Source organism: Schistocerca americana, chromosome 8, assembly GCF_021461395.2.
Source record: "Schistocerca americana isolate TAMUIC-IGC-003095 chromosome 8, iqSchAmer2.1, whole genome shotgun sequence".
Classification (NCBI taxonomy): Eukaryota; Metazoa; Arthropoda; class Insecta; order Orthoptera; family Acrididae; genus Schistocerca; species Schistocerca americana.
The window spans coordinates 290,903,564-290,920,269 of record NC_060126.1 but is presented as its reverse complement, the minus strand read 5'-3'; the positions used below and the strand labels follow the sequence as shown (position 1 = coordinate 290,920,269).

Sequence of the window (16,706 nt, the reverse complement as noted above, 5' to 3'; positions counted from 1 at the left end):
TTCACTGCATCTTTTGATTTGGCCCTTAAAAAGCCTGTTTTGACAATCAAAGCTTCCACAGAAATGGAGGTTGCTAGTGTCAGCACTAGTACCTGCATTTGTCAGCACACTTATCAAGCTGCAGTTGATTCAGAGCCCTTAGCCCTCCTGAGGACATCAGATAAAGCCACAGTCACCACCATTGTGGAGTTGGTGGTACCTCCAAACGCTGAGCCGAGTATACAATCCAGTACTGCCTTCACTGCTGCTGCAGTAGCTTTTAAATGCCCTCTCAGACAAAAAAAAAGCAAATGGGAATCTTCCACTGCAGGTGAAAATAGGAGGTAGACTGTCAGACCGTGTTGATGTCATTAAACTTGATGGTTCTAGTGCTTCTGCTTCAGAGGTGATGGAATGCAAAGTCTGCTCAGAGCAACCATCTTTCCCCAAGGCAGAAAGACAGGAAGAAAGTGCAACCACCATGATAAATGGCTCCCCTACTATAATGGAACAAGAATGGCTTCAGGACTCATGTGGATGAACTGAGACTCCTGGAACAGGCATACTCCATGTTCTTGAGTTTACAGGAAACACATTTCCAAGCCATTGACACCCTTGTGCTACATGGTTATACCTCCACTGGAAGGATGACCTGACTGGGAAAAGAGCCAAGGGAGGGGAAGCTGTGTTTGTCAATAACACACACTACTTCACATCTGTCTCCTTGGTTTCTGACATAAAAGCAGTAGCCATTGCTGTTCATGTGGATTAGATCATTACTATCTGCTCCTTGTATTTACCTTCGCAGGATGCAGTAAACTCTGAGGCTCTCGCAGGCCTTATTGCACAACCATCCCTGCCCATTTCTCCTACTTGGTGGTTTCATTGCCCATAATGTATTATGGGGCTCAAACTATACTTTCTCCAGGGGTCAAGTCTTGAAGAACCTCATGATGTCTCAGTAGCTGTGCAACCTCAAAAAAGGCAGTCCCACTCATTTCTCAGCTACCACTGGGTCATCCTCAGCCATTAAACTTTCTTTCTGCTCTCCAGCCCCTGCAGACTTAGCACAGTGGAAATCAACTGATGACCTTCATTCCAGTGACCACTTCCCACTGTGGATCCTTCTACTTCATCGGGGATTGGATTGCTTGAACAAAAGCCACAGAAACAGTTAGTAAGTAGGGCTAACAAGATGCTGTTCAGCCAGCTGACTGTGTTTGAACATGGAACTGGGTGGACCATATCACCTGAGTGATACATCACGTCACTGACTTGCCCATCAAAAGGCTTCAAGTCATATTAAGAGAGGACCTGTTAATTGGTGGACTGATGAGTGCCGTTCAGTGATCCGGGACAAGCTTGTAGCTCTTTGATGATTTAAATGCCACCCAACAGCAAGAAACCTCACAGTCTTTGAAGTCACGTGAGTCAAAGCTGATACGTAATTAAGAAGAGCAAGAAAAGGTCATGGCAAGCATTCTTGGACTCTGTCAACCCATTCCAGGTGTTCTATGAAAGTATGGGGACCCATCAGGAGGATTTCCGGTAAACGCAATCATTTACCAATAGCAGCTGTCCGCCCCTGCTAGCTGAATGGTCAGTGTGATGGGTTGTCAATCTTCTGGGCCTGGGTTCAGTTCCCAGCTGGGTCAGGGAATTTTCTCCACCCAGGGACTGGGTGTTGTGCTGTCCTCATCATCATCGTATCATCCTCATAGACTGCAGGTCATTGAAGTGGTGTCAAATTGAAAGACCGGCAAACGGCCTGCCTGACGGGGGGCCCTAGCCATACAATTAAATAAATAAATAACCAATAGAAGCAGTTATGAAACAGGACTGTCTCCAAATGGCACTCGGAGACATCGTTCAGGTGATGGCAGAGCATTTTGCAGTGATAACTGCTAATGCCAGCCATTACCGTGTAACTGCAGTGAGGCACAAGTTGGACTTCAGATCCCGCAATTGTAAGTCTTATAAGTGCCCTTTCTCCATATGGGAGAGCTGGAATTGGCACTGTCTAAGATTTGTGATACTGTACCCGGTCATGGCCAAATCTGGTACTGCATGCTTTGACATTTGTGTGCAGCATCAAAGGAAATCCTCCTGAAATGTTTTGATTTGCTATGGCACTCTGATCACTTACCCAACTCATGGATAGAGGTAGTTTTGATCCCTCTCCTCAAACCAGAGAAGAACCATATGTCCCATTAGTTATTGGAGTGTTGCCATGTGAGCTGTGTACGAGAGACACTGGAGCGAATGGGTAACCATTGTCTGTTATGGTCATTAGAGACCAGGCAACTCCTGGATTCTGGAGATTTCAGTCTGTCGACAAACTGATCCTGCTAAAGGGGGCTGTTCAGCACATTTTCTTACATAAACATCACTGTCTCGATATATTCTTTGATGTCAATAAGGCATACAACATTATTTTGAGATAAAGTATTCTCATTAAACTCCAGCAATGAAACTTTGGTGATCATCTCCCCATCTTTATACCATTTTTCCTGTCTCAGTGATTTTTTTTTTTTTTTTTTTTTTTTTGAGGTCACATTTTGGTAACATGTTGCTGAATCATTTTAAGCTGGAGAATGGTATCCCTCAGGGCAGTGTTTTAAGTGTTACCTTCTCTGTCATAGCCATAAACAGTACCAATCTACCGTATGGAATCCCATACACTGCTCCTTATTTGTGGATGAGTTTGCTGTTGACTGTTCCTCCTCCAGTTTGCAAAAGTAACTCATCAGCTGCAACTTACAGTGTATAGGTTATCTTACATATGAGGGATACCATTCTACATTTTACAAGCTCAGTGAGGTATCTGGGCTTCATTTTTTACTCCAAATTATGTGGTTACCACACCTGTGATACCTGAAAGCCAGAACCCAGAATGCACTGAATATCATGAAGTCCCTTAGCCTAAGGTCTTGGGTTGCAGACAGGGAGCATATGCTCCAGTTTCATAGGGCTTTCATGTGTTTGCAGCTAGACTATGAGAGCAGAGGCCTCCCTACCTGAAGATTATTGACACTATCTGCTTTGAGGGGATCAGGCTGGCCACCAGTGCTTGCAGGACATGCCCCATACCCAGTCTCTGTGTGAAGACTGGGAAACCAACACTCACCATCCGGCAAAAGTTCCTACTGGTGCATGGAGCATGCAAGTTCCTCGCATCTCTGACTTCCCCTCCATGCCGTTTTTCCATTTGTCCACAAGCAACAATGCTGTTTGGGATCTGCATGCAGCATGTGCTAAAGTCACATGGTGTGGAGTATATACAACTCCAACCACCTGCCACCCTGTTTACTGCTGAGGCCCAGTGTAATTTTAGATTTGGTGCAATTCTCAGAGTGCCTTTTGCTCTCTGCAATGCTTGTACCCAGCAGATAAAGTAGTCCAGAATGTCCAGGACACCCTCCAGGACAACAGTTGGGGAAGGTGGTGTCTTTTTGCTGGGTATCAGGCCATATGGATATTGAAGTGAGAGGAAGGATGGATGCAGCAGACAGAGAAGCATTTTGTTATCCTCAATTATGCTGGTGTGCCATCCCCCTGCTTGCTATCACCTTGCTATTGAGGTACAGAATCAGGTGTCAATGGGAAGAAGAGTGGCTGGAAGTGATAGATAATAAACTGCATCTCATAAAGCCCACTAGGCAGCTGTGCTGTACCTTCTTTCAACCATGAAGACGGGATGAGTTCCTCTTTACTCGTCCTCTGCTCCATGGCTTCTTGCTCTGGCAAGAGGACCCTCCAATGTATGGAGCTTGTGGCAGATCGATTACCATATCGATTACTGTGCACCACATTTTACTAGACTGTGCTTTATTTTCATACCAGCTGACAGTGGCAGATTTGGTCTCTATTTTAAGTAACACGAAATGAATGTGGTTAGAGTGTAAGGTTTTGTGATATGTGCAGCTTGTTTCTGAAAATTGTATAGAGATTTTCTTAATGTGTTAACAGGGTTACTAGCTCATCTTTGGAGAATTTAAAAGAGAGGGAGAGGGGGTGGGGGTGGGGGGTCGGGGGGAGTGCGTGTGCATGTGTCAACATTTTTAGCTCCTTTATCCATATTTTTTTCTTTTAACATTTGTAAGGGTGCAGATAACCTAGCCGTTAAACATTCCATGGACCCCAAAAGCAACAAGAAGCTTGTACCCAGTGCTGGTTTTTTGTGCACCACCCTGTACATAGTATACGCACGTGTGTGCACAAAAATAAATGAAATTTAGTCATTGCTGCTGCCCTGGGTGTTCACTAGTTCAACCTACATATAGGATGGCACAGAAAAGAAATGTCCCCAAGTACAGAATGCTCACCAGTTACGCATGAATTGTTGCCTGCCATAAGCAGATACAACAAAATCAATAAACATGTAATAATTAGTTAAGACACCTTTTAGAGCCATAAGGAAGAGTATGACATACATTATTGTGGAAGGAGTCGGAACAAGTATTGTAGGTTATAATCAAACTATATAGACTAAAAAATGAAAGAATAGTTTCAAAGGGAGTGTATGAGAGTTACCCTCAGAAAATAAAATTAAGAAGCAACTCCTAAGACAAGGAATACTCTTAATTCTCAGACAGATTCATCATGACATGAGATAGGTCACATCCCATTGTATAGTTTCGTGAAACCAGCTATTAAGCAGCATTATTGCTATGCTTGATAATTGGTGACTTACTTTGTCACAAATTGTGAAGCTCATCGGGGGTCTGATTGAAACTGTTGAGAAATATAAGACTAACAAATGTCACTTGTCACCATATGTGATTGTGCAAAATGGAATTCTTGAAGAAAATGTCACTGAAGTATAATATTCAACAAGGTAACAAGAATACTTGCAATAGAAAAAGTGAATCAAAAGTTGAATATTTATGGAACCAGTGTAAGAAACTGGTAGTAAGTTATGTTTACAGAATTTAAGATGATTTGAAGGAAAAGGGGACAAAATCCAGCAGAGAAACCAAAGTTTTAAGTAAGTGAATGGTTCAGAGTCTTCAGGATTATGTACTTGTATACCCCAAGACCATTCTTGACTTGTATAAATTTATTAAGAATCACCTTCATGGAGAATAGGAGTAAAAAGAGCAAACTTATGAGCAGCAGAAGTAGTTGTGATATGGTGTAGTAGATAGAGGAATTACTCCATTTGGAAAGCAAAATTGCTTAATGCTAAAATGAGAAGGCTAAAAAGATTAATACTAGAGAGATGAGAAGGCTAAAAAGATTAATAGTAGAGAGATGAGTTCGTTCATAAAATAAAAGTGTACTACAGTCAATCGTGGAGCAAGGTTTACGTAAAAAATTCCATAACTCAGTGTGGTTGAAGAGAGGCATTTTATGGAAGTGAAATGCAAATAGTGACAGCGACTGAAGCAACATACTGAAAGTATTTTAGAATAGTATCACAGAACCATGGCAAAAAATTAAAATCTGAATTACTTTCAATAATATTATGAAACGGATAGTTGCTACGCACGACCACAGTCTGTGGCAGCTGAAGCCAGACTACGAACAGCAGCACATGATAGGAGAGGCACCTGAGTGGGGGAAAGGAGGAGGCTGAGACGGGGAGGGGGAGGGATAGGGGAGGGGGGGGAGGTAAAGTGCTACTACTGGGAGAGTGCAGGGATGAAGTGGAGAGAGGGTAGAGTAGATAGGTACAGTTGGGAGGTTAGACAGTGGGCAGGGGATGGAGGGAGGGTGGGGTGAGGGGTAGTGGGAAAGGAGGGAAGTAAAAAGTCTGGGTGCGTTGGTGGAGTAAAAAGCTGTGCAGTGTTTTGGGAACAGGTAAGAGACTAGACGATTAAGGGCAATGATCAATGAAAGTTGAGGCCAAGAGTGTTATGATAATATAGGATATATTGCAAGGAGAGTTCCCACCTGCGCAAAGAAAAGTTGGTATTGTTGGGAAATGAAGCAGCTACTGAAATGAAGATGCAGCGCGTTTGGCAACAGGGTGATCCAATTGTTTCTTGGCCGTAGTTTGTCAGTAGCCATTTATGCTGACAGACAACTTGTTGGTTGTCATGCCAATGTAGAATGCAGGCACAGTGGTTACAGCTTAGCTTGTAGATCACGTGACTGGTTTGACAGGTAGCCTGCCACTGATGGAATAAGTGATATTCTTGAAAGGACTGGAGTAGGTAATGATGGGAGAGTGTATGGGACAGTTCAATTATGATACGAGCCATGAGACAAGGGATTGGGAGCAGGGTTTGTGTTGGAATGGACAAGGATATTGTGTAGCTTCAGTGGGCAGCAAAATACCACCATGGGAGGAGTGGGGAGGATAGTTGGTAGGACACTTCTCATTTTAGGGCTCAACGAGAAGTAATCAGAAATATGGCGGAGAATGTAACTCAGTTTCTCTATACCTGGGTGGTACTGATTTGCAAGGGGAATGCTCCTCTGTGGCCTTATGGAAGGACTTTGGGAGGCGGTGGCTGGAAAGATAAGGCACAGGATATCTGTTTTTGTACAAGGTTGGGATGTTAATAACCGTCTGTAAAGGCCTCAGTGAGACCCTCGGTATATGTAGAGAGGGACTGCTCATCACTACAGATGCGATTGCCATGGGTGGCAAGGCTGTATGGAATGGCAGATAACCTTGTAGGTGGGGCAACCACAACATGAGTATCCATCTTGGGTATTAATAACTGCTTCAGCTGTATTTGGTCCTTTATTATGGTGTCACTATCAGTTTTGTGGCACTAAAAGCCACGTCTTCAGGTGAACATATGTTTTAATGATATATTCATCTGAAGATATGGCTTTTAGTGCCACGATCCTGGAAGTGATACATAATTATGGACCAAATACAGCTGAAGCAGTTATTAAGACCCAAGATGCATTGAATGGGTGGGTGCTGTCGAAGTCGAAGCATTTGCTGGTGGTTGGAAGGTATGATACGGACAAAGCTATCGATATAGCCACCTTTGAGGTGAAAGTCAACATCAAGGAAGGCTTGTTGGATTTAGTGGGACCAGGCGAAATGAATGGGGGAGAAGATGTTGAGGTTGTGGAGGAATGTGGATAGTGTGTCCTCAGCCTCGATCCAGATCACAAAGACGTCATCAGTGAATATGAACCAGGTGAGAGGTTTGGGATTCTGCTGAGTGGTTAGGATGGATTAATCTAGGTGGCCCATGAATAGGTTGCCATAGGATGGTGCCTTGCAGGTTCTCATAGTCATACCCCAGATCTGTTTGTGTGCACCTGCAGGGTGCCAACCTATTCATGAGCCATCTAGAGACCTTTCTAACTACCCAGAATCCAAACCCCTCACTTGGTTCAGAATCACTGATGACCTCTTCTGAGCTGGATCGAGGCTGAGGACATGCTATCCACATTCCTGCAGAACCTCAACACATTCTCCCCCATTCGCTTCTCCTGGTCCTGCACTACCCAACAAGCAAACTTTCTCAATGCTGACCTCTACTTTGAAGGTGGCTACATCAGTACCTCTATCCATATCAAACCTACCAATCACCAGCAATACCTCCACTTGATCTGCTGCATCTGTAGTGACAAGAGGCCCCTCTCAGAATATACCGAGGGTCTCATTGAGGCCTTCACAGACTGTAATTACTCTCCCATCCTTGTGCAAGAACAGATCTCCCATGCCTTATCTTTCCAGTCACCCACCACCTCCTAAAGTCGCACCATATTGCCACAAAGGAGCATTCACCTCGTGACTCGGTACCTTCCAGGGTTTTGACTACCTCTCATTGTGTCCTGGAAAGAAAAATGTCCTACCCACTATCCTTCCTACCCCTTCCACAGTAGTATTCCACCGCCCACCAAACCTATACAGACCCTCGTCCATCACTACACAACCCCTGCTCCCAACTCCTTGCTTCATGGCTCATATCCCTGTACATCTGTCCCATATATCCTCCCACCACCACCTACTCCAGCCCATTAAAGGCAAGGCTACCTGTAAATCCAGTCATGTGATCTACAAGCTAAGCTGCTACCACTGTGCTGTGTTCAATGTGGGCATGACAACAAACAAGCTGTATGTCTGTGTGAATAGCCACCAACAAATTATGACCAAGAAATAACTGGATCATCCTATTGCTGAGAATGCCACCCAACAGTTCTTCATTTCGATGACTGCTTCCCAGCCTGTGCCCTCTGGATCCTTCCCACCACCACCACCACCACCACCACCACCTGAATTGCACAGGTGGGAACTCTCCCTGCAATATATCCTATGTTCCCCTAGCCCTCCTGGCCTCGATCTTGGTTAGTTATTGTCCTTACCCATCTAGCCTCTTCCCTGTTTGCATTCCAGCAGTACAATGCTCTCTCTTCCACCAACGCACCCAGTCTTCCTACTTCTCTCGTTTTCCGCTTCCCCCCACCCCCACCCCCTTCCTCTGTCTCCCACCCTCCATCTAACCTTCTGACTGTACCTAGCTACCCTACCCTCTCTCCATCTCATCCCTGCACACTTCCCCCAGCAGCACTTTCGTCCCCCACTCCCACCCCGCTATCCCTCCCCCTTGTCACCCCAACCCACCTGGTGGCCCATCATGTGCTGCTGCTCGCAGTCTGGCTTCAGCTGCCAAAGATGGTGGCCGTGTGTGTGTGTGTGTGTGTGTGTGTGTGTGTGTGTGTGTGTGTCTGTCTGTCTGTCTGTCTGTCTATTATTCATTTTCAACAAAGGCCTTGTTGGCCGAAAGCTCACTTCCTGACAGTCTTTTTGTTCTGCCTATCTGCGATTCAGTATCTCTGTTATATGGTGAGTAGCAACTATCCCTTTCATAATATTTTTCATTGTTTAATTTTACATTGAATAATGAAAGTTCTGTGGTGTACAGTTAGGCAATGCCCATTATTGATGTGCATAAGCATCTGCAAGGGGGGCCAAGAGTGGTGGAGGGAGCACTAACCCGCTTATGGAATCAAGCACAGGGCTCTCATTCATTAAGCAGTTCTCCCACATTTCAGGCAGTGATTATCAGTAACTTCACTGAACTAGAAGTTTGATGTCATGTCTTTGATTTGTTTGGTTGTCATACTATTCACAGGTAATTACACCTTCTCTTCTATGTGGCTGCAATTTTGGTGCTGTTCTGAAGTTGTGATGGATGCGAAACTGTACAGAAAACTGCCAAAATGGTGTCTTCGATTGTTGCTTTGCCACTTCCTTGTACTACCCTTATATAAATCCTGCAAGTTCCCAGAATAACATAAACATGGCACCAGTACATGTGTCAATCATCCAGCCCCACGGTTCCCCGAAGGGCATATCCTCCCTTTGCTGCACGAACGTATCACAACAGTAATTTATGTTTTCTGTGAACGAAAAGGACCCACAATGACTTGCTGTTTATACCTGGCCAAACTACTGTAGAGAACTCTGACAAATGTGGCCAAGTTACGCTGTAGGTGTGTACAGTCATACTTGATCATGGGAGGTAAATAAATCAATCAAAAGAGATACTGTAATGTCATTTTCTGCAGTAGAAGAGAGGGGGGAAAAGTGTGAATTTTCAACCTCCCTTTGCTGCACGAACGTATCACAACAGTAATTTATGTTTTCTGTGAACGAAGAGGACCCACAATGACTTGCTGTTTATACCTGGCCAAACTACTGTAGAGAACTCTGACAAATGTGGCCAAGTTACGCTGTAGGTGTGTACAGTCATACTTGATCATGGGAGGTAAATAAATCAATCAAAAGAGATACTGTAATGTCATTTTCTGCAGTAGAAGAGAGGGGGGAAAAGTGTGAATTTTCAAGACCCATAACATGCCCTGCCCAGGTACTGAATGATTCTAAAGCACTGTGGGGTGCAACCCAATGCTAGATGTAGGCGTAGAGTTCAGTAGGCATAGAGTTCAGTCATATGGAGTTATGTCTGCTGTACCAGCCAATTAGAGGGTGGTTTTGGAAAGTTTCCCACATTCATCCCACGAATGCAAAAAAATTTTTAATTTTTTAACTTTATTTTATTTATTCATTCATTTATTTTGAGTCATCAGTTTTCTGACTGGTTTGATGTGACTTGCCAGGAATTCCTCTCCTGCCCCAACATTTTCATCCCACAGTAGCACTTGCAACTTATGTCCTCAGTTATTTGCTGGATGTATTTCAATTTCTGTCTTCCTCTCCAATTTTTGCCCTCTATAGTTCCCTCTAGTACCATAGAAGTCATTCCCTGATGTCTTAACAGATGTCTTATCATCCTGTCCCTTCTCCTTGTCAGTGTTTTCCACATATTCCTTTCCCCTCTGATTCTGCACAGAACCTCCTCATTACTCACCTTCTCAGTCCACTAATTTCCAGCATTTGTCTACAGTGCTACATCTAAAATGCTTCAGTTCTAGTCTGTTCCGGTTTTCTTTAAATCCATGTTTCACTACCATACTGTGCTCCAAACGTACGGTCTGGGAAATTTCTTCCTCAAATTAAGGCCTCTGTTTGATACTATAGACTTCTCCTGGCCAGGAATGCTCTTCCTTCCAGGGCTAGTCTGCTTTTGATGTCGTGCTTGCTCCACCCATCACTGGTTATTTTGCTGCCCAGGTAGCAGAATTCCTTAACTTCATCTGCTTAGTGACCATCAGTCCTGATGTTAAATTTCTCACTGTTCTCGTTTCTGATATTTCTCGTTACTTACGTCTTATTTTGATTTGCTCTCAATCCATATTCTGCACTCATTATACTCTTCATTCTATTCAACAGATCGTGTAATTCTTCTTCACTTTCACTTTGAATTTTAGTTCCACTCCTGGACCTTTCTTGTATTTCCATAATTGCTTCTTTGATGTACAGATTGAACAGTAGGTTCAAAAGACTACATCCCTGTGTTGCACCTTTTTTAATCCACCCACTTCATTCTTGGTCACCTACTCTTAATCATTCTCTTTTGCCTCCTGTACGTATTGTATATTACTCATCTCTCCCTGTAGCTTACCCCTCTTTTTCTCAGAATTTTGAACATCTTGCACCATTTTACATTGTCAAACACATTTTACAGGTCGACAAATTCTATGAACTGTCTTGATTTTTCTTTAGCCTTGCTTCCATTATCAACCGCAATGTGAGAATTGCCTCTTCGTGCATTTACCATTCCTAAAGCCAAACTGATCATCACCTAACAGTTTGGATGCATGAGCTGTTAAGCTGATTGTGTGATAATTCTCACACCTGTCGGCCCTTGCAAACTTCAGAATCGTGTGGATGATATTTCTCTGAAAGCCACATGGTATGTCGCCCGTCTCATATATTCTGTATACTAAAGTGAATAGTAGTTTTGTTGCCACTTCCCACAATGATTTTGGAAGTTCTGATAGAATGTTATCTATCCATTCTGCCTTGTTTGATCTTAAGTCCTCGAAAGCTCTCTTAAATTCTGATTCTAATTTTGGGTCCCCTATCTCTTCTACATTGACTTATGTTTCGTCTTCTAACACATCAAACAAATCTTCCCTCTCATAGAAGCCTTCAGTGTACTCATTCCAACTATCCACTACCTCCTTTGCAGTTAACAGTGGAATTCCTATTGCACTCTTAATGTTACCACCCTTGCTTTTAATTTCGCCAAAGGTTGTTTTGAGTTTCCTATGCGCTGAACTGGCCCATCTGACAATCATTTCTTTTTAGATTTCTTCACATTTTACATGCAGCCACTTCGTCTTAGCTTCCTTGCACTTCCATTTTATTTCATTCCTCAGTGACTTGTATTTATGTATTCCTGATTTTCCCTGAACATTTTGTACTTTCTTCTTTCATTGATCAACTGAAGTATTTTTTCTTCTGTTACGCATGGCTTTCTTGCAGTTATCGTATTTGTACCTATGTTCTTCTTTACAACTGCTGTGATTGCCCTTTTCAGAGATGTCCATTCCTCTTCAACTGTACAGCCTACTTGGCTATTCTTTATTTGCACCACTCAATATTAAAAGTAGAAAGCATAGAAGTAATGCAACACATAAGTGAATGTGACCAAATGTGAAAATATTTATTCTGTATTCTTCACTTCATGGAATGTTACAGTGGCATTTTTTGTTGGTTACATATGTTTGTATCAGACGTGGTTTTCTCAATCATTCTGATTCTTTGTATTTGAGATTTTTATTTTCACTATCACCCTAACATTATTGGGATATAATACTTTTTGTGAATATTTCCTACTCATAAATCACAAGTCATTGGTTACCCTGGGTGTATTTGAAGATACAATTTCAGCATCTGTATTCAAAATAATATATCTTACAAGGACCAAGTGGATGACTTTCAATTGTTTGAGCTGTCAAAATAAATACTTGAGGCACATGTTTTCAAACTCATTGAATAAGTTACATAAAAAATAGCACTTTTAGAATTTTGCCTTCTTAGATAAATTTCGGTACGTGCCATACTTATGTGCCATTCCTTAAGGTACAGTGCCTCTGGTTGAAAATGGGGCTAATAGGTAACCCTTTTGTGGCTCCTAGGCCGTGCATCCAGCCTGCCCTATTTGGTGACTGGAACGAAAGTATTGTGTACCTCACTGGTGGGCGGCTGACTCAGCCCTATAACCTCTGCAGTCTGTGTCCGGTGTCAGCTAATTACATGCTCCAGCAAACATAGAACCACTCTTCATCAATGTTCTTTATAAAATCAGTATCACAGTATACAGTCATAGTGCCCATAGGTTTTGATAATCACAAAAGAGAACTTCAACACTAATCCAGGCTTCCTTTTATAAGTTTGCCTGGGCTGAGAAGAAGTTTGTTTAGAAAAATAAGAACTTTTATATTTGTGATTGGAAAATTCTGTAACTTGAGATTTACTCTAACGATATACATGCCTGTAACGCGTTTCAAGTTATAAACATTTAAAGTGAACAGTTCCTAGTGAATACACCAAAAATTCAAACAGTCTTCTGTTCTACAAGGCAGCTAGTGTTAGTGAGAAACAGCATGTAATTTGATGCAGTGCTCGCCTCTTCTTACATCTGATAAGTGATTTGTGTAGAATAATTCTTTCCCTTTATCATTAGGCATGTATGTGTCATGTATACTTTGTATATTAGGAAATAAAATGCAGCTACTCGGCTATGTGTACCATTTTCTGTTCAGTGCGGCAACAACAGTTGCTGAGAGACTGGAGCTGTTCTGCTACACTGTTTGTCTTTTGTAACATCTGATTCTTCCATTCATTAGTATAATTCATGCCATTCAGATTACGTATGTTTGTGTCAAATGTCATGTGTTCATTAGGAGATAAAATTGTATCTATTTGTTCAACTTGTAAGCAGAAAGGAATCGTAAGCAGGTGAAAGCTGTAGCACTTTCTGACATAAAAAATAATGGCAGTGAATGATGGTGTTGGCAGTAATGTTGACAGTAGTGAGTCGCCATTCTGTGGTGCACGTGTACTCGCTCTCGTGCCCAACCATCAGGTCCTCGTGCCTTCTAGGAGTAAATAAATGCCTCTAGATGTCTGGCTGTTCTACCTGCCAGGCGTACTTGTACACCTGTAGCTGTCTTTGTGCTGTATCTGCTGGGCATACATATATGCCCATAGCCCTGACAGGGTTAAGCCAGCTTCAGCTGAAAAAAATTGTATAAATCAAATGTAATGAAAAGAATTGATTGTTACTCACCATAAAGATGACATGTTGAGTTGCAGATAGGCAGAATAAAAAGAATGCTGCACATTGAACTTTTGGCCAAAGTCTTCTCTGGCTGGAACTGCTGGAGACTGTGGTCATCTGTGTGTGAGATGTGCCTGCTTATGTGAATGTGAGTCTGTTTTATTTTTGAAGAAAGCTTCGGCTAAAAGCTCAATGTGTAACAGCTTTTTGTTGTACCTGTCTGCAAAGTCAGTGTGGTATCTTTACAATGAGTAGCAATCTATCCATTTCATAATATTGTTGATTTTACTTTCTGGACTTCATTGTATGAGTCAAACATCTTATTTGGGAGGTGGATTAGCACTGCCAGATCTTTGATGGAGTAGCGGACCAATAAAGTAATCGTATGACAACAGAAAACTGTTTGTTGTTGGGAGTGTGTGTATTAGATTAATGCTCCTGTCTCATAAAAGCTCCCCTCACCAACTGGACAAGAACAAAGATAGTGAATTGTTACAATGGAGAAATGTGTGACCTTGTGGACTTCAGTCAAATTCAGTTTATATAAGTGTGCAGTATGCTGTCTAGGTACACCTTTATTACACAAACTGCTTGTTGGGTCATGAGTTTTCTGCTTCAGAGTTTTTAATTTTTCAAGGATACATCTGTACCAGTGAGGAATTCATGTGCAGGACATCCAAAAAGATTGTGGAAGGTCACATGCAAAAAAAAAACGCACTTCCAAAATTAGACTAGAGAGCACTAACAAAATATGAATGGCCACAACAAAATTTTGTAATTACAGAAACAGAGCAACTGGTCTTTTGAAATAATACACATTTTGTTAAGGACTTTCAAGATTTAAAACTTGCTTTCTCTCCTCAAATCGCTGATCTTTACACAAGTTTGCATTTTATAGATTTCCTTAAATCTCCTTGTGCATCACTTGACTGTTAGCTAACAGGGCAATACTTTTTACTGTGGAGGGCTGAGTAAAGCACTAGTGATGTTAAACAATTTTCTGTACAATATAACAGTGATTCTAGTGAGAGAAAATGTGATGAAAATGAGCGATAATACCATTTTGTGTAAAATAGTTAATTAGTTAGTTATTTGAATGTTCCATAGATTATCTGTATGATTTTTTTATCAAAATGATGTGAAATGAATCAATTTACAGGATATCCATCCATGATTAGTGTTAACATTAATGTAAACTGAAAACACTATTATTCTTAGTCTCATTCATGCAACTACATTTTCTGCTTTACTGGCTACCAGTTTTTAAGTAGAAATTCATCAGTAGCTCTCTCTCTCTCTCTCTCTCTCTCTCTCTCTCTCTCTCTCTCTCTCTCTCTCTCTCGCTCTCTCCCTCTCTCCCCCCCTCTCTCCCCCTCTCTCTCTCCCCCCTCCCTCCCCCTCTCTCTCCCCCTCTCTCTCTCCCCCCTCCCTCCCCCTCTCTCTCTCCCCCCTCCCTCCCCCCACTCTACCTGCCTCCTCCCTCCCCCCACTCTACCTCCCTCCTCCCTCCCCCCCTCTCTCCCTCCCCCCATCCATGCCGTACCATCTCCCTTGCTCCATTTCATTATTGGATATATATCAGCAGATGTGGTATTTTGGGGCTGTTGTTTTTGCTCTTATAAATGTGCGTATCTTAGTCTTTGTTAATGTGCAGTTTATATTCCTTTGTCTTTTGTGGGAAGTTAAAAGCAGAAATGCAAAGACACTGTGTGTGTGCAGCAACTTGTATCTGCTTTAAAATTTATTATTTTGTATCCATTGCTGTGTGCATGCTGTAGACTGACATTTTGTTGCAGCACTGCAGTACATTTAAGTGTCATGGCGTGCAATGAACCTATGTTCTCACTTCTTCTGGAGTCTGACGCAGATCTCAATCTGCGCACTGAGGAAGGGCACACCCCATTGTGGTTTGCACTGCTTGTTGGACCTCCATACAATGACAAGAGTTTTGCTGCTAGACTTATTAATGCAGGAGCTTCACCAAACCCAGTAAGTAAATTCATTAATGCCTGCTTATCGTGGTACAAATTTATGGTACAAGTAAATTCATTATACTCTTTTTTTCCTGTGCTTGCAGTTGAGGCAGTATAGTCTTTAAAGAAGTGCCACTTTTCACAATTGTATTTCACACATATTTTCATTGGTTTCATGCAAGAAATTTCAATCATTGCATTTAAAATGAGCTTCCTCGAAATTGGTTAGGTAGATTGTTACTGATCCTTTGTTATGGAAATCAGCTTCGACTTTCCAGTTTCTACAGTTGGCTTTTCAGCAAAGCTGGAATGATTAATATTAATATTTGTTATTCGTCTTCTACTAGAAACATGTAGTCAGATAAGATGGCAAACAGTTGGATCACTGAAATATTGAACTGAATTGATTTTGGGATCCAGCAGGAAACCTGAAGAGATTTCCATGTCAGATAAACAGCTCTAGCAAAGGCCTCTACTAACAAAAATCATGTAGTATGCTAGTGTGAAATGAGAAATATATGTTTCAAATGTATATGTTATGTACAAACATCATATTTGTGTCCAGTGTTTGATTTGCTACAGTAAGCACCAGTACGCCACAGCGGTACCTCTGATGATGAAATCAGAGCAACAGATTTTGAGATGTGATGTGATTGAACTTTTGCTGTGCTTGAAGCTGTGTAAAACAGATTTTGTATTCCCACTTTTAAAATGCTCAGAAAAGCCATAAACGTTTTAAGAAGTCTAAATTTAAAAAAGCTCTATGGAAGGTCACAGTACTGGAACCTCTATTTTTACTGATCAAGCACTGTCTGAACAAGCCACTTATAAGTGGCAGTAAAGACAATGATACTAAGTGCCATTCTGGTAATGGTATCCAAATCATGAAATGAATGTGATAATGGTGAGTCCGTAACAACTGACTTTTTGAATCAGCACTTTGTTGTTTTGAGCCTTGCACTCTTGTCTCCTTGGCTGGGATGGTGTCAACAAGCTCGATATTTAATGAAGATGTAATTTCTATGGAACTCTTTTGTGAACCTGTGGGAGGCTTCATTGTTCTTTTCAAGAAAATTCCCAATATTTTGGATTCTAAGTGTCAGCTGTGTATCAGTTCTGGAAGTCATGAAAGATGCAGATTATT

At 41.9% G+C, this 16,706-nt stretch overlaps 1 protein-coding gene across 1 annotated transcript in view; it reads left to right on the top strand.

Annotated features, from left to right (window-relative positions):
• Positions 1-16,706, top strand: part of LOC124544678 (rabankyrin-5-like) — a 426,179-nt gene that overhangs the window by 290,553 nt on the left and 118,920 nt on the right. The window contains exon 9 of the mRNA XM_047123303.1: positions 15,386-15,578. Within this exon, the coding sequence (XP_046979259.1) occupies positions 15,386-15,578 (193 nt within the window). The remainder of the gene's footprint in view (positions 1-15,385; positions 15,579-16,706) is intronic.